Below are 23,231 nucleotides of genomic sequence, written 5' to 3' on the forward strand. Positions count from 1 at the left end.
TTTATTGAATAGAAGATAAAAATCATTTTGTATGATAAATGGTGGAAAGCTTAAAAGTTTAGATTCGGTGTTCGGATATCATGTTCGTTCGATGGCATTTTATATTTAGGTCGAAAGATCGATTCTCTACAATACAATGACAAATCGTTCGTATTCGATGGATATCTTGTTTATCCGCTAAAAGCAAGTATCAACGTGCTATCTAGTTCGTGTAAAACGAGCATTGTATTTTTTGTCCTTTTCCTTCCTTTTCTTTTTTTTTCTTTCTATCGGTTCAAGCATACGCGAAATTTTTACTTGTAGTTTATTTTAATGTTGCAACGCATTCGTCGCGACGGTCATTATATTTGAGAATATTTTAGATATTTATTTTTTTTAATGAGAAATATTTCTATATTCTTTTTTTTCTTTCTTCTTTTCTGTTATTTGAAGCATCGTTAAATTAAAAAGATAGAAAAATAATAATTTCCTGGGTTATATTAAAGTAAGTTTTTGTAATGATAAGAGAAATGAAAGGTTGGGAATTTAATTTTTGTATATGAGTCATCTTTTTGACGTATCTCCGTTTTTGGCATAGTAAACATGAGCAACGAGAAAGACTGAACAAGAAAATGAGTCGGAGTTGACGAGACTCGTCTGGCTTCATTATTCTATTCGCGAAATTGAAATACACGCTCGCTTATTCTCGCATAGTCGTACCGTTTCGCGAAATATTGACTCTTACTACTGAATTTGTTTTGGAGAATATCAACCGTCCAAGAGAGAGAGAGAGAAAAAAAAGAGATAGAAAAATGAAACGAGAAAGATTTCTTTAATCTAATACTTTCCTCTTACGTTCCTTTCATCAAAATGTAGGGAAATTATTTTTCAAATGTATTTTTTTCCTTTCCATTTACTATTATTCCGTTGCATTAACAAATTAAAGAGATATTCACTTTTTGAAAATACTAACTTTTTTTTTTTATTATTCTTATTAAAACAAATTATACCTTTAGAGCTGATATTAGTTAGTTTTGTAATTAAAAAAAAAAAATAAACGATTTTGCAAAATTATTATTATTTATTTATTAATAAATATCAACACAAAATAACCGAGCGTGTTCCTCATATGTCGGGAATGAGTATATTAAATTCATATCATCAATTTGTAGTATTTCGATCAATATATATATGTTATTTACATATATGAAATTTCTGACTACATATTTATCAGAAATTGGTTTCCCTAATTTATAATATAATTTATAATAACAAGCTATAAAAGAGGTAAAGACATTTTCTTTTTTTTTTTTTTTAATTAACCTCGAATTGAAATTTAATAAAGGAAAAATCTTAGATTCGTTTAAAAGTAATTCTTATTTGAGCAGGAACATTAATTTAAAATAACATTTAACGTAGTAAAATTACCGTCAAATATAATTTCCTTCTTTTCGCATAGTTAAACTTAGAATGTAATTACTTTCGTAATAGGTAAATCTATGTTGAATCGAGCGTGTATATCGCGGCTATTATTCTTTAGATTCTTTTTCTATACGTTAGACGTTATAAATAGTTTGGCGGCGTGATTCACGATGCCGGTGGAAGCGTTGAATGAATCGACGTCGAAATATAGTAAAGTATAAATTTTAATTAACAATGTTGACGTGAGAAAGGCGATCTAAAGGTTTCATAAATTTCCTTCACAGCTTAGTGAATGTAAAGGACGTATTTTCAAAGAACGTTTCGTGTTATGCATTACCTACCAACGGGAAGAAAAATGAACATTTTAAGGGATTTTGTCGTTTAAACGTAAAAGAGAAATTCACGCATCTGAAGTATGTGAATCTGCCTTACCTACGTCTTGTTCTCCTTTTTTTTTTTATTGTTTTGTTCTTTCTTTCTTTCTTTATTATTCCTACTATTTCTGTTTTTCTTTCTCTCTTCTCGTGGCATATAAAATATTTCTAAATGGAAAAGGTGTGCCATTTGTTATACCGTGAAAAGTAAGGAGGGTGGTGGGGTGGGGGTGGGGGTGTAAATATTCTCTGCAGGAAAACGAACGCTTCTTTTGGAAGCGAAGAAAGATAGTAGTAGAAGAACATTGATAGAAAGCAGAGAAAAATAAAGAGAGAAAGAAAGAGAAAGAGAGAGAGAGAGAGAGTAAATAAACATAGAAATCGGTGAACTCTTAAATCTCCTTTTCGGGCTTTACTGTAGGAAAATTTGTTGGTTTTGTAAAACGTCGGGATCTCAAGGGAGGATGGTATTGGCGAGAAGGAAAGGAAAATGTGGTGAGGGAAAAAAATTGTCGTTTGAACGCAAAGAAGGTGGAGTCGTGAGACAATGCGTAAAAACGAGCCGAGAAAGAAAGAAAGAAAGAAAGAAGGAAAGAAAAAAAGATAGAAAAAAAATAAATAAAGAAGGAAAGAAATAAAGAAAGTAGAGAAAGAATTGCTAGAGGAAACTCGAGCTGCTTTGCTTCGGCATCGTTTGACAAGGGAACAAAAATACCTTTGTCCGGTACGCACCAAAACTTACGATCTCTTGCTTTATACGAGTTCGAAATAAAATTAGGGGGGATGGGAGGGTAAAAAAGAAACTAAAAGAAAGAAAAAAAGAAACATATGGAAATGAGAATAAGAAAAAAGATAAAGAAAAAAAGGAAGAACGGGGGTAGTAAAAAGTGAAAATCGTTAAAAAGCTACTGATTGTAAACTGTTCTGTTCGGGGATGGAAAAAGGGTTGGATGAAGACAAAGTAGCTCGTTGAGACGACGAGGCGCGGCTAAGCATCCTGAGTATATGGAAGTTCATAGGATTTTACTTAGTAATGTTCTAGAGCTAAGTGAGGGAGAAACAGAGACAGAGACAGAGAGGGGTGGAGAAAGGGGAGAAAGAGGTGGATGAAACACTTTGGAGAATGAAGCAAAAACTAACATTTCGGCTTATTCGGAAGCTTGCACTCAAACGTGCAAGTACTTACATATTACGTACGTACAAACGTGAAGATATTAAAAAGAAAAAAGAAGGAAGGAAAACCAAGAAAAAAAGAGAAAAAAAGAAAGAAAAAGACACAGGAGGTAGGGGCGTTAACGCGCGGAATGCAATTTCTGTAGCGTGCAAGTCGGCACTCCGTTTAGGATAAAGAAGAAAAGGGAGAAAACCGAGGAAGAGGAAGAACGGTAGTGCATTCCGCCAGTGCATCGAGTTTTCACATATGTAAGCTACTCTACTCTCCTCTACTTTTGCTCTGTTCTCTCTCTTTTTCTCTCTCACTCACTCTTTCTGTCTGTCTGTCTTCTTTTTTCACGAGTAAAGTTAGTTTTCCGAGGAAATATTCGTATGTATCCAAGCAAAAAGTAGATTCTTTCTCAAAGAAAAAAGAAAGAGAGAGAGAGAGAGAGAGAGAGAGAGAGGGAGAGACAAAAATCATCTAACTTTTATCAAGTTTTGTTAACCCTTTTTACTTCTTCTTCTTCTTCTTCTTTTTCTATTTCTCTCTAACGTTAAATGAAAGAGCTGGATTGATCAAAAAGAGATGATCTAAAAGAAATTAACAGTCTTCCATTTGTATTAAATTCTTTTGTTTTCTATGTTTTCTTCCTTTTTTCTTTCTTTTTTATTTCAATCTTTTACAAATTTGTACATTTCGAATATAATATGTTTCCCGTACATTTTTTACCCGATTCAGTTTAATTTCCACATTGATTCCATGGATTCAGTTAAGCGTTTTTCAAAGTGTCACTTAACTGGCATTCCAATAAAACGTTTACAGTTGTGAATACATGAGTAAAGTCTCGTTGAATTGTGAAGGGTGAAATGGGATCTGTAGCCTCTTTAGAGTAAAGTAAAGAAATGGAACGAGGATAAAACGCGGAGAAATAGAAAAAAAAAAAGAAAAAAGGAAAAAAAACGAAATTAGAGAGAAATTGATGGGAGATGGATAAAGCGTAGAATAAGAAAGAGATAGAATATCAATAAATATCCGGAAGCATCGAACGAATAATTTGTTATAAGGATGCACTTTGGCGTTCGATATCCATTGATTTGTTCTGTCTTTCTTGATCAGACGCATACATACAAACACAAAAATACACACACACACACACACATACATTTACACGTATACAAATATACTTTCTCAAAGAAAAATAGAGAAGTAGTTGAGGGTAATGCTTGAAATTAAATTCTTGCGAATATAAAACGATGATGCCGAAAGAAAGAGGAAGCTAAAGTTGAGAGAAAGAATACGAGTGATAGGAGGGAAGAGAGGGGATCGGGTGGAGTTGAGTGGGAGATTAAGGGGTGGTGAAAGGAAAGAGTTCTAGGAGAAGAGAATATCGGACGTTCTGCTTTCTCGAAGAACTGTTGGAACGCGAACCGGATAAATGGATAAAACCAAGGCGAGTTTGGATCGACGTGGGAATGTCATTAAGAGAGTACGAGTGTCACTAATTGCCTACGGCCTTCGAACAATGTTGCGGAGGTTAAAGAGGAGTTGCCTGTCTCTTTTTTGATTGTCGCGAAATGAAAATTCATTTATTTCGTTTCTCGATCTAATTTCCTTTTTTTCTTTTTTTCTTTCCCTCTCATTTCATCCCTGTCCCTATATTTTTTATTTTTTTTTTTTATTTATTCTTCTTATATATTTTTTCGTTTCTTTTTTATTTCTCTCTCTCTCTCTCTCTCTCTCTCTCTTTCTTTCTATTCTTTGCTCGTACATTTTTTGACGATCACAAATTGTAGATTTTATTCGAAGTAAGGTCTTTTGTCTCGTTATTACGTCCCGCTTTGTTATCTTATCGAAAGAATAGGATTTAATGTTTTAATAATAATAATAATAATAATAATAATAATAATAATAATAATAATAATAGTATCTTGTTTGTAGTATTGAATTTCTATATTAATGCTTTCATTTGATTTCTTTGAGCTCGTTTTTTTAATATTATTTCTCGTGATCAAGGTACCTTTTGGAAGGGTCGTCTACATCTCTCTCTCTCTCTCTCTCTCGTGTTGTATATCGTGATCAAAGGAAAACTATTTCTATTTTATCTTCTTATACCTGCAAATAGAATTTTTCCCTATTTTCCCTAGCGAGCAAAGATTTCAACGAGTTTACATATTTGTATTTGATAGATAGTGAGGCACGTTTTGAAATAAAAATGTGAAAGAATTGAACTAGAGAGATGACGGCACGAGAGCAGACACACAATTAACAATTGAAAGTTAAGTTCGAAGCCTAATAAACTCCGTGGAAGCTCGGTGCATTAAATGTCGCGAAATTCAAAATCTAACTTGGTCGGATTAATAGGAGGACCGTGAAGTTTCCCTTTAGTTTCCACGAAGACGACAGGAAATTGTGTACGAATAAGCTCTTCTCAACGAAACGAAGTCGAAATACTCTCTTAATCTCTTTCCCATCCCAATTCCTTTCCTTTCCTTTCCTTTCCTTTCGTCACCCTCTCCCTTTTCTTCTTATCTCTGTTAGTGTTTTGAACTTCAATCCAAATTTAGCGAATGGCAAATTCATAAAGCCCGTAATTTATCTATTACGCATTTTACTTCGAAAGCTAATACATTTTCCTAATAATGAAATTTCATTTAAGCAAATTATTTAGAATTTTCTTCATACAGTTTATAGAACGATTACACTTTCATTTAAATGAAGAATATTATTACGTGTTGATGTGAAACGGGGAAAAGAAATTAAAATTTCACTTATGTGAAAAAAAAAAAACAAATTAATATATCTTTTTTGTTTTTTTTCTTTTCTTCTAGAAATAGAAAATATATGTGGATAAGTATTATCCATTTGTATCTTTCAAAATTCTTTGAAAAATATTAATCCTGATGTGGTAGAAAACTATGAATTTTCTTTTACAAAAGGTCGCGCCAGTTTAAATTGCATGAAACATACGGGAGAAGCTACTGTGGCTTCTGGATAAGGCAGGCCAGGCAGCTATTCGTATAAAATTCTCGCGGTTACGAATGTTTGCTGGATGAGAGAGAGAGAGAGAGAGACAGAGAGTAAAAGAGTAGAAGGGGTGGTTATGTGCGGTGCACGGTTGCGGTACAATGCGGTAAATGTGTCCAATAAGCGCGAGAAAAGGATGATGAGAATGCGTATATGGGAGAGAGAGAGAGAGAGAGAGAGAGATAGAGAGAGTGAGAGAGAAAGTGAGACAAAATGAAAGGGTGATGGCAATGTTCGTTGGTTCGAAATGGCAAGCGACGTTACGTATATAGATACGTGTGTATGTGTATACGCGCGTACCTGTCGCAGGGATGCCAATCGTCAGGAAATTTTGGCTGGAGTCGCAATGTGACGCGGCTCGATGTCGCGTGCTTTTCCCGCGGAGTACTCAGACTACACACACACACACACAGAAAGAGACACAGGCAGACACCCGGCTGTTTCCACCAAAGCTTTTGTCCGTGTGATGTGAACACAAAATGTCAATGTAAATATCGTTATATTTGTGAACCTATACTAAAAGAGAAAAAAAGAGAGAGAGAGAGAGAGAGAAGTGTTATATCGAGTAGCCCGTTAGTTCGACTGTTATCTTCCCTTTCCGCGATTTTGAGTTTCCTCCTGGTGAAATATCGCATCGACAGATTTCGTCGATGGCCAGCCAACCCCACAGTTGTCCAATAATTTCAACGCTGTATAATACGCGTTACCGTGACATCTATCGTTGTCATGTCATTTTGAAGTTTTATACGACGCGCGTCTACCCTATTAACTTAATTTCTTTCTCTCGTTCTCTATTTAGCATTTTTATCTTGTTCTTTTTTTTTTTTTTTTTTCTATCTTTTTACAATCATCTCTTCGCAACAAGAATATCAATAACAAAGATACGCATTGTAGATAAAGTTAATATTCCTCGAGCGTGGAACATTGAGAAATTTTAATGATTTCCATCGATTTTTTTCTTCTCCTTTTCTTTTTTTTTTTTTTTAGATTTCATTTTGCGATCCATCATAACGACAAATATTTTAACTATAGGATTAATGGATCTTTTTTTTCCCCACTTTCGATAAAAGAAGATTTTTTTATCAGACCAGTTGAGGTTAAACAGAGAGACACAGAGAGAGACAGAGAGAGAGAGAGAGAGAGAGAGAGAGAGAGAGAGTGGGAAAAATATAGGAGCAACGATAAAGGGGGTTGGCAACAAGTGCTTTTAACGCTCTTATGGTATCTTTTGCAGTATGTGGCATTACTCGCGTTAGATAAGAGTGCTGAAGTTCTTGATGCGTTATTCTCAAAGGGTTCCATCAAGAGTCGAAGGATGAGGAGAACCGAGACCAGGACTCATCCTGTGGCTCAGGATGAGTCCTGGCATCTCGGCAATCCGAATGAATTCTTAAACCAGTCCAACGTGAGGAATCCACCGACAGCAGCCTCATTTTCCTTCTCTTCCTCATTCTTCCTTTTCTCTCTCTCTCTCTCTCTCTCTCTCTCTCTCTTGCATATAGCCTCCAGCATTCTGGGTATCATCCTTTTGCCGACCTCCTTAGCCTTAGCTCTCACGGTCCTTAAAATACGCTTTCCTTCCGCATCATATCCAAACGGACTTTTGCCGTAGTTCTTGCTTAATGGTCTCTTCTCTATTCCTTCTAACCTCAATGCAAGTGCTCGCGCGAGTTTTCATTGGCGAACGTTTATCGTGCAAAGGATTATAAGAAGAATTTCTTTTTTTATAACTTCTCTCTTTGTCTCTCTCTTTCTCTCTTTCTCTTTTTTTTTACATTTAATATCCTTCAGAGTTTTTTAACCATAAATGAAACTAACAAAGATGATTTATCATCGATTTGAACTATTCGTTTTATCGTTACTCTTTTCGAGTTATTTTTGATCAATATCAATACGAGTATAGTAATCATTTTCATTATTCTAAAATTCAAGGTAAAATAGTGGTAAATATTTAATTGAAATAAAATGTTTTGTTATTAAAGGAATGCAAATTATAGACTTGTAATTTATTCAAATAAATATTCTATAATCTTAATAACGATAATATTTCTCTTTGCAAAATGTTAAGGTTGTTTTTTTTTGGTTTATTTTAAATTACTGATCGTGCAAAAGTAAAATTCATGCACGCTTGTTATTTTATATATATATATATAAAATATAAATCATTTATATTTTATAAATGAAGATAAAAATCGGATACACGATATCGTGATATTTTTTTGTAACAAAAATAGAAATCCTAGGATCATAACACGAGTCTCGCACGTGATTCCCCTAAAACTTTTCCTCTTTTATTTCGCTTCTTCCTTCCTTTTTTTTCTTTTTTTTTCTTGTCCTATAGTTCGAGTTGTGCAAAAGTAAAAGGAAAAAGGCTGAGAAAAAAAAGAGAAAGAGAGAGAGAGAAGTAGACTCTTGAGAAATGGTCGATCCGTCGACGACAGAATCGAGAGGAAAAGGGCAACTTGATTTACGCCCTCTTTCCCTTTTACCACGTCTCTCTTTATATCCTTCTCTCTCTCTCTCTCTCTCTTTTTCTATCTTTCTATCTCTTCTATGTTCACCCTGTATCCTTATACTCCTTCTTATTCACTGAATGAACAACACACATACACATACACATACACGCGTATGTATAACATATATGTAAGAGTTTTTCTTCGCACGTTCACTCACGTTCACTCGGAACGATAAGGAATTCCTTAGAAGACGTTACTACGTGCTTTCTGCTTTTCTGTTTCAGTGTGAAAACCGACATGGGATCGGCCGGAGCTGTTTCAAGGCTCTACATTGCCAATGCGAATAAAAAAGACAGTGGGAACTATAGTTGCGCATTGGCCGACGTTGCCGCGGTCACTGTCGTATCTGTCCACGTGCTAAACGGTACGTTCTTTTGCATTATTCTATTTATTTTACATTAATACTTTGTTTTTCTGAAACGTTTTTATAAGTTTTTCTTTTTCCCGATACATTTATGACAAATGAAAAAAAAATACAAGAAAGGAATATAATATTTTGTATACGTTTTAATGAAAATTGTGTGTACAAATATGTTTATGTTAATGATAAATATATTGTCTAAGATGTTATATTTAATTATATTTTTTTGTTAAAAATATTACACACTGACTGAATTTTTTAATAATTTAGTATACTTAAGATTCGATTGTTAATAAGTTATCTTTTACAAGTTTATCCCACTTATATTTTTCTTTGTGTTAGGTATTCTATATTCTCTAATAAGAGTATTTCGAGTTAATTGTAGGATTGTGATGAGTAAACGTAAGACGTTCTGTTCCGTACTGATAACAAGCCGAAGCTTGAGAGGCTTTGAAGGAGAAACGGAAGATTAAAACAATTCCTCCCCAACATATATACACACACATATATATATAAATATATATTTACTGTGTATACCAATGTAATTTTCCACTTTATCGAAAAATCGATAATTGACCCTTCACGGCTTTTCAATGGTGCTACTTTTGAGCTTCTCTCATTATTTGTTTTTCCTTTTTTTTTTGGTATTATTTTGTTCTTCCTTTCCTTCTTCCTCCACCAGTTTTCCCTTTTAATATTCGTCTATTTTTTAGCTTATAAAAAGGGATGAAAAAAAAAGTTTGAGCACCATACTGGTAGAATGCGAATAAATAATCAGAATATGGGTGAGAATGGGAATAGGAAAGATTCCTGCCATTGACGGCTCACTCGATTGCTATTCGAAGCTTCCGTTTCATTTCAGTTTCCATTTCGTTCAAGTTACGAAGCATTTACCGAAGAAACGTCGTCATTCGCGGGGATACTACTCGAAGAAAATGGCCTGCCAGCCGTTTATCGAAGGACTAGGGAAGGCTTTTTCTTTTTCTAACAACGAACAAACTCTTCGATTGCATTGATCTTTTTTTTTCCTTTTCTTCCATATTTTCTTTTTTTTTCTTTTTTTTTTTTTTCTTCCCGTCGTTGAATTTTTAAATTCCGTTCCTGAGCGTACGTTTTCACCGAGGTACTTTCATTGTTGAATTTATTTATCCGATGGAAAAATTCTGCGGGATGATCTCACGGGAAAAAATCTAGGTGGTCGAAAATATCACCATCAACGTGGACGAGATTCGTTCTTTCGAAAAATCCTTCGAATATTTTACGGTATCGGTCCGTATCTATGCATGCATGTATATATCTATGTATATATATATATATATATGCATGTACTAACAAACTCACCGCGAATCACGTATAGAATGGGATTGAAAAAAAATCGCGTTTTCTTTTTATTCTTTGTTTGACTTCCTTTTTGTCTTTTTTTTTTGTTTTTTAATTTCAATCATCGTGTATTCGACACTTTTTGTATTCGCGGTTAAAAACTTTATTGCTTAATCACCAATTTTGATAGAGAATAATTATTTGTTTTTCTTTTCGCTTTTAACGTATTGGAATTTTGTTTACAACTCGAGTATTGTTTCGATAATATTGTTTTATTACAATTCCGATTGATGTAACATGATTTTTCCCGAGAGAATTTTCACAAATCGTGTTTCGTTTAGTATAAAAAAATACCGAAGAGGAAATCGCAGTATTTACTTTTTTTATGTTCGGTCCGTTAAAAATCGGAATGTAGGGGGAGGGAGTCCCGTTGAAATTCATTTTGCATCGTAAATTTAAAACCCGTTTTTCTTGTTTAATCATTCGAACTATAATTTCTCGGTTTATTCGTGGTGGTCACGTAAAAAATTGTACATTTTTCTTTACCTTCTCTCACATTCTCTTTTACTCTCTTATAATTTTGTTAGTTTTTAAATATTATTAAGTTCGAATTCGTGCTCATAGTCAACGTCGATCATACGTTCGTTGAAAAGTTCATAATAAAAAGCGGAGTATTCTATCTCGCGAGAATACTTAACCGCTTCTAACGATCCTTTCCGAGCAAGTAATAAAAAAGACGACGAGATTTTCTTAGGATCAGCTATCGCAAACTTTTCTTTCGTTCTCCTTGCGTTTTCAATGCGAGACAAAAACGTAACAGAAGTTCCGATTACATTTTAACTTTGAATATCATTTTTCCCCGGTTGCTTACTTTTAACTTCTTATTTTTCTTACCAATACGCGTAAGTACTTTTTAAACGTTAAACCTACGACGACACATCGATTAAACGATTTTTTATTTTTACATTAAAATTATGCATCAAATTTAATTATAAGTTTTTCCACGACGAAAAAGATATTACAAGAAATATCAAAATTAATTCTATCAGCGTGATTTTTCTATAAAACGCGAGACGTCTATTTTCGAATGATTACTAACGAGAAAAAAAAGAAAATAATAATAAAAAGAAGAAGAAGAAAAAGAAGAGAAAGATGTTAAAGAAATATATGCAACGTTTAGTTGATCAGCGTGTATACTCGATAGCTTTCTTTTCGAAAAGGTTAAAAACTTTGGAATTTATTCTTCCCGACGGTTGTCGTCAAACGGCGGCACGTGACCTCCTTTTCTCTATTCTTTCTCAGAGAGGCGGCAGCGTCTTTCCGATTCACCGGTATAAACCCACGGTGTTTCGTATGCCGAAGGGGGCTCGTGTCGTCGTGCCACCGTTGCATGGCGTATTCAAAGAAAAGTTCCTTGTGAAAATATTCAGGTCGAGCCATTCCCTTTCCATAGTAGAGTTTCTCTTCTACCTCAAATCTCAAACCCCTTACCCCCATCCCCCATCATTTCTACCCGTTGTCTCAACCCCCTCCCCGTTTTTGCCTTCATCCTCGATGCCTTCTGCTTTCCGTTTCTTACTTTTCTTACTTGCTCAGCTATCGTTTTCTCGAGTATCCATCCACCCCCTGCTACTACTACCCCCTTTTACTTCACCCTCCTCGGTTGCTTTTAGTCTTGCGGTCGGCACGAAGCCATAAAACTTTTCTATCCGGAACGAAATCGTAGGTAAGTCGACGTCGATGACGGGAATTCTTCTTTGTTCTTTCTCGAACATTTTTAACTGTTGAATTTCCAAGAAAGATCTTTCTTTATATTTCTCTCTCTCTTTCTCTTTCTGTATATGTGTATATTTATAAATATATAGATACGTGTATATACGTTAGGATGGAATAGGTGACGATAGGTGAACTGTCCGAAAGCCGTTGGTAGCAGTAAGTTTATTGGTGGTAGTGGTGGTCGGCTTTTGTTGAAAACTTTTAGCCAAGGGCTCAACTACTTTTTCTACCAAGGAGTTTTCGCACGTGGAACGTTCGACACGTCCGGAAGTCACGTTACGGGAGCGACCTGCATTATTTACGCTGGATTACCTCGAGATGGCTCGATACCCCGAGCTAGGAAACTTTGATTCGTTCGAAGGTTAAAGCTTGCAGTAACTGACGGCTCTAGAAAGCCAAGATCGTTTGACTTGGAAACAAAAGGGAAAGGAGTAAAGGATAAAGGAAGATAGAAATAGATAAGCAAATAGACAGACAGATAGACGGACTGACACACGGATAGAAAGAGAGACAGAGAGACAGAGACAGAGAGAGAGAGAGAGAAAGAGAGAGAGAGAGAGAGAGAGAGAACACAGAGAAACAGAAACACAATCTGTAATACGCTTTGCACTTGACTTCTGTTTAAAGGGATTCGTGTTATTATTGCTTTCGATCCTTCTACTGAGATACGTGCTTTTACAATGTCTCTGTAAATTCAAAGCTTTGACTGTTACACGCGAATACGTACGTTCTAATCTCTATATACGAATTGAATAATTTTAATTAGAAAAATTTCTAATGTTACATCACCGAAACCGAATGTATTAATATGTTATTTGAATTTTCTGTTTTTTTTTTTTTTTTGTTTTTCGAAGTAAAAACTTCTTTAGAATCGTTGCGATTTGATACTCGACGAAATGATAAAGTGATACTTAAATGAGAACAATCATTTACATCAATTGGTCATCCACGAGAATTTAATGAAGTCCAACCAGAAATATCGCGAATTCTTACAAAAAGATTACAAAAATATTCTAATGATTTTAATGTAAATTTTGCATCGGATAAAGCGTTCCCTTTGATTGAGTTTCTGAACACCAAAGCATTCATTTCATACTTTAATTACCATAAGCCATACGTGTCATTTGTTGAAATTGAAAACTTGATTGAATATGTATAATATGTAATGTAGTATTTGTAATATAAAACCTAAACATTCGTCTCATTTTCTCGAAGTTTAGTTTTGTAAAGATTTCATTTTCACCCCGTGTGAATTGCACGCGTGTATTTATATTCTTTATAAATATAATATTGTTCCCCTTTTGAAATCATATTAAACGTCAATTGTATTATTAAAATTAAGACAACAACTTGACGTCGGGTATTAAAATACAATTAATGGTATTTCGTTAGATCGTTAATATTAGAATCGAAAACTATATGATGATCATAATGAAAGATATCAGCATCATCATTATCGTCAATATCCAGGTAATTTTCGATTTCGTTTATTAATGAACGACTAGAATATAGAGAGCGGGCACAATCGTTTAATAAAATATTTCATTACCCCCAGTACTCGATCATTATCGTGTCAGAAGCGCGACGACATAGCTCTTTCATTATCGTTGAATTTTTCATTTATCGCAAGAGAGAACGTATAGGAACGGCGTGGACGGTGGGTAGAGGGGTGAGGAGGAGGGGAAGGAAGACACGTACAAAATGAACGATGTGAACCATTTAATAGCCCACGATTATTGTATGGATTATCCGTCCTCGGATAAAATACGTAAAGCTGATCGTATTTTTAGTTAAATGATTATCCAATCGGTCCGCGAGATCGTTTGCTTTATAATTTATAATTTTTCGTATCGTTTTTGTGTCGTTTAAAAAGTTACGAAAAAATTTAATATTTACCCAAAGATCGTACATATTTTTACAATGGAAACGAGTCTGATGGAAATTGTTAATGGTATATTATTATTCGTGAGATAATACGGAATTTTACTTTCTTCAACAAATTTCCGGAATATTCAACGTTAAGTCCTGCATGACTGCATAACTGACGTTACTACTTGTTTAACAGTCTAATCATATTCGGGATTATCTACTTAAAGAAACTTTCAACTCTTTTTCAACTGACATAATAATACGTTGTGTGAATAATATTACATATATATTTTTCTTATTCTTCATACATTTTATATTATTTCTAATCACACCTGTACATAGGATGTAAAACAATACTCCAGTCATATAACTCGGAAATGAAATATTTTCAAAATCAACGTTGATATAACCTCCTCCTGTTTTTCTTCACCAAGCGTATGAGATACTCAAAAGTATTGTATTTTTTGAAGACCTTATAAAAACATAAATTAAAACCCAAGTAATTCAAAAGTTTCCTTTTTAATCCATAGTTACGGATAATACACGTGCGTAATATCGGGAAAAAAGAAACGACGACGATCCTGAAAACGTGAAAAATAAAAAATATATTCGTGGTTCGAACGGAAGGAATCAAAACAAAAGAGAAAAAAAAAAAAGAAAAGCAAAGCAATGGAAAAGGGGGAGGAATGAGAAAGAGAAAGAGAAAGAAAAAGAAGGTGAAAATGGTGAAAGAAGAGGAAGAAGGTGGTGGCAACGGGGTAGCGGCAGGCTTTAATTTTGTTCAGCGAGAACGTGCAGCAGGGTCGGCTCGTATGCCTCCTCTTCTTCTTCTTCTTCTTCCTTTTTCACAATTAATATACATTACTCTCGAGATATGCCGCGGTTATTAATTAAATGTGACCCGGGGTGGAGATGGAGCACATTACTCGGTACTATCTCGTTCGTCGGCTTTACCTCCTCTGGGAACTACTCGAGTCTACGTCTTCTACTTCCACGCGGTCTACTCTCCAACGATGTCTCTTCCTTTCTTTCATTTTAGCCCCCTTACTCCTACTACCCTCTCCCATTTTCCACTCTTTCCTACCACTACCACTTTTCCTACTACCACCCCCTGTCGTCCTTCTCCAACCCCCTTTTCATTTTCTTGGCGCGTTTCGCTTTTCTTTTTTTGTTTTTTTTGTTTTGTTTTAAACGGCGGCTTCTCTTTCCTCAACTTCTTTTCCTTTTCCACAAAGTCAGTGAAAAATTATCGTCGATGTAACTTCAAGGACTTTAACGAGTCATGGATTTTCACGGTAACGGGGAGAGGGAGGAGGTTGAAAGGTTATTATTACTTTTACTTGTTTTATTTCAACATAGCTTAGTTGCCTTATTTTTACCCTTAAACTCTTGGATTTTCTTTCTTATTATTTACGTTTTATTATTTCGATGATTAATAATTGTTTTATAAAATTGAAAATAATAATTGTGGTTTGTAGCTATTCGAGAATATCTTAATTTTTGTCTTTTTGAATTGATAAGAAAGGTTTTGACTTATTGGATATATTGATTTTATATCGTTGGTACACAATTTTGTAACGTAAAATGTTTTAAAATCAAGGATAGTTTCTTCTGTGTCATTTAGAATAATAGTTATTCAAGATAATATCTGTTTTTTTGGATTAATATATGTTTTCACGTATTAGAAACATTTGCTCGATATCGTAAATATCTGATTGCGAGTAGAGTCTGCAATTTTTCGAAAGAAGGAATGTTAAGGTTAACTTAATATATCTGTCTGACAAATTAGCGTAAGTTGTCACGTTTCATCTTTTTATCTCTCTCATTATTTCAAGCAAGATTTCGTTATATTTGATCTTAAATTTAGTCGTGATGAGCTGTTGGACGCAAACTTTTCTCAAAAGATAAAGAGAGAAAGAGAGAGAGAGAGAGAGCCATTGATGCAATTGCTCAGAGTCTAGGGAAAAAGAATTTCAAAGCGTACGATAATTTATATTACTAAAAAAAAAAACAGAAAAAAAATGTAAAAGTAAAACTAAGAAGTAGACTGAAGAGAAAAATGATTAGATAAATGTTAAATTGTAGAGAATGAATAGAAAAGATAAAGAAATATTGAATAATATGTATATTCAAATGGAAAGGAAAAATAAGATAAAACAAAACAAAAAATCACACATACACATACAAATGAAAGGGTTGGTGGATGAGTAGAAGAAGTTTACGTTCTCGAAAATGAGCAGTTCTTGGCCCAGTTTCCGCCTACTAGGAGACAAGCGAGCGGTTATGGAGTATGTCGGTTGGTCCTGGCATGGAAGGGAGGTTATTTCGTGGGGTGTCACGCCCGAGCTATTAATATCCTTGGCCACAAGCTCCGGACGACTACGACACGTTTGCTTTCCACCTATTCCTTTCTCTCCCTCTCTCTCTCTTTCTTTCTCTCTTGCTCTCTTTCTTTATCTATCCGTCTCTCTCACTCTTGCGGAACCGCATGCCGTTTCATCCTATCAGTGAAATCCTCACCCTTTCGTAATCACCGGCACCAAGAAGACTGCCATCATCAACACTACTGCTATTACTATTACTATTACTATTATTATTACTATTCTACTACTACTACTATTACTACTACTACTACTATCACCCTATCCGATTCTCTTGGCCAACCATTGGTGCTTTCGTATCGACGATGACGACGGGCGTGAGGAGTTTGCAAAGCTCTTCTCTCGCGAATCGTGCTTAACGTGGAATCGTATTATATGAGGAAGAAGAAAGAAGAAATCTCTCGAGGATATCTACTCGACGGCTCATTTTGCATTCCCCCTATCCTTTTTTTACTTTTCTTATTCTTTTTCTTCTTCTTCTTCTTCTTTTCCTTTTTCCTACGACAGACAATGTTTTTTTTATTTCTTTCTCTTTTTCTATCGGCTTGATTCAATGTTTCTCCTTTTTCCCTTTCGGTGACCCATGAGAAATGTTCGGGAGTTTCCTAGCAAGAGTGCTTACCTATAGAATATTTCGCTTATGTGTGTGTGGGTGATATTTCACATATATATACGTGCACTAACGAATGCTGTTTGTGAGATTATGTTATCGGTATAATTAGTAGGATATTTTGGGAAATACAGTTAAATCTCTCGAGAATATAGATTAACGAATCACCATCCGTTTCGAGATTATTAATTCATTAGAGGAGAGAAAGAGAAAGAGAAAGAGAAAGAGAGAGAGAGAGTGAGTGAAAGGGGCTGGGTGTGCTTTAATCGAGTTACAGTTTTCTTTGATCCTGCCAATCTCAAATGTACCTTTTATACGTTTCATTCGTTTTCCTTTATCCTTTATCTCGCTCCGAGTATTCCTGGTTTACCGATTCGTTACACCAAAGAAACTTTTATTATCGAGCATGATCTTTGTGCTTAAAGGCTACTACTTTTCCTCTGTCTCAACTTTCTTTCCTTTATCGCTTATAAATAATAAATTGATAAGAAACTATGCTAAAGGTATTTATTCTTTTTCTTTTTCTTTTTCTTTTTCTTTTTCTTTCGTTATAATAATAGAGAAAGTCTCGGTAAAAATATCTACTTGAGTTTTTATCTATCTGCATTTACTTACGTAAAATAATAATTTCACGGATAAAAATGAAAACAATAATAATAAAACGCGCATACGTGTATATTATCAAAACGGGTTTTACAAAACGATGCACTTTCCGAGTCATTTACGCGTTTAGATCACTCGGTGATTCTTTTAGACGTTTGCAAGGGTTTATAGACCGATTGTGAGGAGAAAATTTAGCGTGTTCTGGGCAACGGTTAAGAGAGAAAGAGGGAAAGAGAGTTTATACAATATAGTCGGTAATAAACAATCGCAATTGCGGCGTGCTCGTATTGGCCGAATGCCAGTTTTCGTCTTAGTCGTAGTAGTAGTAAAAGCCCAAAAGAACGTTGGATAAAGTTAACGCTCGATTCCCGCGAGCGACCTTTCTGGTCAGAAGATAGAAATTTCGTGGCTCCTTTCCTGACGTTCCCTTGCCAGAAACATTCGCATAAAACTCGTCGTTGTAGTTATTTCGCAAAAATAACGTCGTTAATACATTTGCGATTGTTACAAAAATAAATCAAATAAAAATATAAAATGTAAAATTAATAATCATTTTGGTTAACAAAATGTATTATCATAGGAAAAATATTAACAAGAAAAATAAAAAACCAATTCTCTTATAATCATTTGTATTCGATCACTCTCGATAGATCTCTTTCGTAAATTTTCATCGTCATAACGTTTACGATATCTTTCGAGAAGAAAATAATAATAAAATATAATTTTAATACTTTTTAAAAATTATCCTTAAATATAAATAAAAATAAAAATCATATAACGCGAGAAATAAATATAATAATTATTCTATTTATTATTATAATTCGTCCAGGTCATTATAAAATTCGTTAAAGATAAATATTGAGAAAATTAATTAAACTTTAATAGAAATAGTAATGTATGTATTATTAGTACAGTAGACATATGTAATAGTTTATGCAATTATAAATCGTATATTGTAGTAATTCTAACGTGCCGAGTAAGGGCAGAAGTATCAACATGAAACTTTTAATAATCTCTCCTCTCGTCAGTAGAGTACTGTCAATCTCGTTTACGACGTGCCGTTACAATAATGTTGAGCGTGAACTCGTTGACGATGAAACGTGTAAAACAGAAGAACGACGAAGAGGAGGAAGAGGAAGAGGAGGAGGAGGACAAGGTAGAGAACGAAGGGAAAGGGTAGTACCTACTTGAGTTTCTAATGACTGCGACCGCCCGAAGCGTTTCTAGTTATCACCGCGAATGAAACTGTTTAGCTTCGTAACAACGACGGCTTTTCCTCGAGTTACTTTCGAGTTCTATTTGCTTGATACAAAGAAAGGAAAAAGGGAGAAAAAGAAAACAAAAAAAAAAACGAAACGAATGACGAAAAGAGAAACATCCAAAGTGTTATCCATTTCTTGTGATATGGCCTGTGTGTGTGTGTGTGTGTGTGTGTGTGCATATGCATGTACACGCGTTTGAGCTTACGTGGGTTTTTTGTTGTTATTTTTTTTTGTTTTTTTTTTTGGAATTTTCTTCTCTCCCTCTCTTATATCGTTAATGAAAGTTTCTTAGTAAAGTAAGAGAAACGAGAAAGTTCTTTGCCAAATTATAATATCCAGCATAGAAAATTGGCTATTTTCCACAATACAAAAGGATCCTCTCTCTCTCTTTCTACCATCTTAGTATTTTGTTTAACAAAAATTTATCTCATTCTCTTTGCCACGTTCACGAGCATTGTTCCGCATCGGGTAGATGCAATTTCTTGCTTTGTAATCCCCGAGAACGATTCTTTTTAGTGCTCGTTAAATTTTCTCGAGAAGTTCGCGCCGTAGAGAACGGAATACATTAAAATCAGTTGGGTGGGAGGGAAGGAGGTAGAGAGGAAGGGAAGAGAAGTAAGCAGGAAAGGGATCGGGGTGAAAAAAAGTGGGTAAAGGGTTTGTAGAAAAAATGTGTTCGGGTCGAATCGTTGACGTATTCAAACGAGGACAGCCAATCCGTCGTAAGGTATATTTCCGCGACACCTACAAGGACATTTCGAGAGGATTATTATTTAATTAGTTTGTTGTTGTGTGTGTGTGTGTGTGTGTGAGAAGCAAGATATAGACGTTAACTCCGGGATGGATAGGCAACCTTCGAGAAGGGAATTACTTTAGAAAATGATTTTCCATTCATCCTTTATTACAAAGGCAAAAGGGAGAAAACCGTTTCTGATAGAAGAGAGGGAAATCGTTTCATACCTTCTAAGAATATAGAAATTCATTTCTCCGTCCAATTAACAAAAGTATTTTCAATGAGACGAAGCAATAGATAAAGAATGAGTAAGAGACAGATAGATAGATAGATATATATATATATAGTTATATAGTTATATAAGAAAAAGAGGTTGGTTTATTCAATTAAGGAAGCGACGATTCACGTATAAAGGAACGAGTTTTCTAAGTGACGAAAGAGTCACGTAAACAAAGCTGTAAATTTTTCCTAGATGCTTTTCCTTTCTCTCTTTCTCTCATTTCTCGGGATTTTTAATTGAATCGAAATTGTGCTGTACTTGTCTTCCTCGCAAAGTTAAAATCTTTCCCGAACGAAATGAGAAAAGTCTTAACGAGAGTGTACGCGATCGACGTTACTTTCAGATATTAAAAATTATATTTTCATCGGATTGAAATTATCTTTATCTTTCTATCTTCTCTTTTGGTTGAAGAAATCAGATAAAATTTCCATCCAACCTTAGAGCGGACACATCTTGGCTTGTTGAGATTAATTCTAGCCAATAATCGTTTTGCGGCCCATTAAACCGCTTGCTGTTGCTCACCACTGGTGCCTACGGTTATATCTATCCCTTTCCCCCTTTCCTCTCTCTCTCTCTCTCTCTCTTTCTACTCCCATGAACCCTTTCGTATATATATATATATATATATATATATATATACGTTGGATGTTGACGGTATTGTTTTCTTCCCACAACATTTTGGCTTTTCTATTTAATTGTAACCAAAACCGACGCGTCGATTTATTTTCGTGTGACAACTTTTTAATTATCGTTATTATCATTAAATATAGATAAATTGATGGAAATAAATAAAAGAAATAAGATATTCGTCTCCGTCGTTTGTAAATTATAGTGTAAATATATATTGTGTGAAAACTAAATTTATTTATATAAAAATGATTTGATAATTTTTTGAATATTTTGATTATATATATAAAAATTTGATAATTTCGATAATTTATATTTAGGAATAGTTATATATAATATACAGGATGTCATATAATTTTGTAATAAAGTTTTAAATAATTTATGTCGATATAACTTATCTTTTTCTTATTTTTGTTGACACCGTTTGGTCGAAAAGACCACACAGACATCATGTATAAGACAAAAATGATAATTTATTATTAAATTTATAGGTAATTGTAGATAATAGACATTTCTTCGCGATATAGATTTTAATTATTCTCTTTTCTCTTCTAGGAAAGTTAGTTCTCCAGTTTTAATAAATCGTGTTCTACCTTTTCCGAGTAATCGCAGATCTCTAATAAAGTATTCGAAGATCTCATTTCTAGGGTGATTCGACGTAAAATTCAATTTCATCGTCTTAGGCGCAATTAGGTGGGCCTAATCGAATTAAAAGTACTTCAGGCAGAGGTAAAGACAGAAGAGGTGGATCAAGGATTAACAAAAAGTATCATAAGCTTTATATTAATCCTGACCTAGTTCTTATATATATATGTATGTACAATGTATTCTTCCCTTTCTATCTTTAATTTCATTTATCTCACACGAGTAATCTTTTCGTTCGTTTTCGACAATCGAAAGCTCATCGGTAAATCATCTTTACTTTTATTACAATCATTTGATCGGATCAACAACACTTTAGATCCTTATTCCCTTTTTTCACATTTTCATCAAAGTTATCGTCTCATCTTTATCGTATCTTCTTTTTTTTTTTTTTTTCGTATGGGAATCTTCGACATAAGAAAAAGGGCCTTGGTGAAAGGCGAGATAAACTATCCGGCTAACTTTCCATTTATCCGTCGGAGAGTAAGAAAATATTTTCTCGTTCGGTATGAAAAAGAATCAAAAGGTATGAGAGAAAAATAATAGAATGTATCTAAGAGTTGTGTGTGTGCGAGTGACCAAGAAAGGAAGGAAGCAAAAGAAAGCAGATCTTATTTTATATGAACCTTCAAATCCATAAATCGATTTGAAAAATCGCCAAGTAACGTGACAAAACGGCCCAATCGTGTAGTTTTCTCGCAATAACAGATAATCGAAGACTCTTTCTCTCTCTCTCTCTCTCTCTCTCTCTCTTTCTTTCTCTCTTTCTTTTAGCACTTTCAAACTTTCGGCTTAAACTTTTTCTCTAGAAATATTGTTTTAGACCGTTTTCGAAGAATAGCCTAGCGCATGTGGCCCTTTGTACCAAGGTTGTACGTAAGTACAACGTTTCTACGTACCTTACGCATATATATATACACACACATATACATTTCTCACAATGGAAAGTAATAGTAATACTTTCTAACTCGTTCGGAAACGAAACGTTCGGGGAAAAATAGAAGTGAACTTATCTCTCCGTAAGAGAGAGGGACAAGGGAAAAGGGAAAAGTTTTTTCGCATCGAACTATTTTCTTCCTCTCTCTCTCTCTCTCTCTCTCTCTCTCTCTCTCTTCTCTCATTCAATGCGTAAAATCTTTTAACGGCTATTAAACTTACTCGAGGGAAAAGTTTCTTCCTCTCTTTTTCGATATACTTAATACTTTTTCGATTATTCCATTAAAGAAAATAAAAAGAAAAAAAAAAAAAAAATAAAGTATAAGAAGAAAATATTATACAACACTTTTACTCAATGGTTATATAAAACTTGCGACGTTGATGCAAATATTATTATATAATTATTAATTATATTTCTTCTAAACGAAAAAAAATGTATTTGTGATATATTAATTTTTATCGTAAGAACTAACGATATTTTTTCGAATTAATTTTATCTACGAATAAAAATAAAACAAATGTCGTGTGCTAATTTCAACGTGTTGAAAAATAAAAAGAAAAACATGATATATAAACTTGAGATTTAATAAATAATTATTTGTTAATTAATCTGATAAATATGAAATGATTTCAGGAGAGAATCCAGCAGCGATGCAGCATGGTGGAAGTGACTGTTCAAGGGCACCCTTGATTCTTATCATCCTTGCGACATTGTCCTCGTTTTTGAGGTGACCGTGATACCTGAGGTGCTGCTAAGTAGCTCCGCGATACGAATGGTGCTAATTAACTTTATCACGAGCGAGGACATAGGAATCGGCTGAAACGAATAGAAGAAGATGAAGAAGAAAAAGACGATGAAGAAAAAAAAAACGAAAACGAAAAAGAAAAAGAAAAAGAAGTCAAAAATGGAAAATATAAAAAGGAAGGAAAAGTTAAGAAGAACGATGAAGTAAAAAAAAAGGGGAGTAGAAAATTGGATGAATCGGAAGGATCTCATCCTGTAGCCGAGTGTCCACCGTGTTCCTTTGAATAATTTCACGATTTAAAAAGTAATACGCGCGTTCGAAGGAGTAATTATTAGGTTTAAATAAACTCTGTTCGAATTGGTCTCGTGTTAAATCAAAATCTTATACATATAGATATATAAATATAAATAATATTCTGAGATATAAACACGAGACCTATTTACATTTTACACAAGCTCAGAGCAACGAAATTTCATTTCCGGGTGTTCAATAGTTGACAATTCGTCGCACGAACGTTTATATCGATCACGATCTTATACAATGTTATATTACGCGTGTGGAAACTCGACGGAAAACGGCACGTTCCAAAGTATCGTTGCGAGCATACTTTATCT

The 23,231-nt window shown here is 34.3% G+C and overlaps 1 protein-coding gene across 4 annotated transcripts in view; it reads left to right on the top strand.

Annotated features, from left to right (window-relative positions):
- The window catches only part of LOC106790326 (peroxidasin), a 214,106-nt gene extending 191,380 nt beyond the window's left edge, over nt 1–22,726 (top strand). For all 4 annotated transcript variants that reach the window (XM_014755144.1, XM_014755135.1, XM_014755152.1 and 1 more), the window contains exons 7-8: nt 8,696–8,835; nt 22,506–22,726. In XM_014755144.1, coding sequence (XP_014610630.1) covers nt 8,696–8,835; nt 22,506–22,603 — 238 coding nt within the window. In that variant the 3' untranslated portion in view covers nt 22,604–22,726. The remainder of the gene's footprint in view (nt 1–8,695; nt 8,836–22,505) is intronic.
- Nucleotides 22,727–23,231: the final 505 nt, after the last annotated feature.

Source organism: Polistes canadensis, unplaced genomic scaffold (assembly GCF_001313835.1).
Source record: "Polistes canadensis isolate GaletaPanama2010 unplaced genomic scaffold, ASM131383v1 scaffold_7, whole genome shotgun sequence".
NCBI classification, from domain to species: Eukaryota; Metazoa; Arthropoda; class Insecta; order Hymenoptera; family Vespidae; genus Polistes; species Polistes canadensis.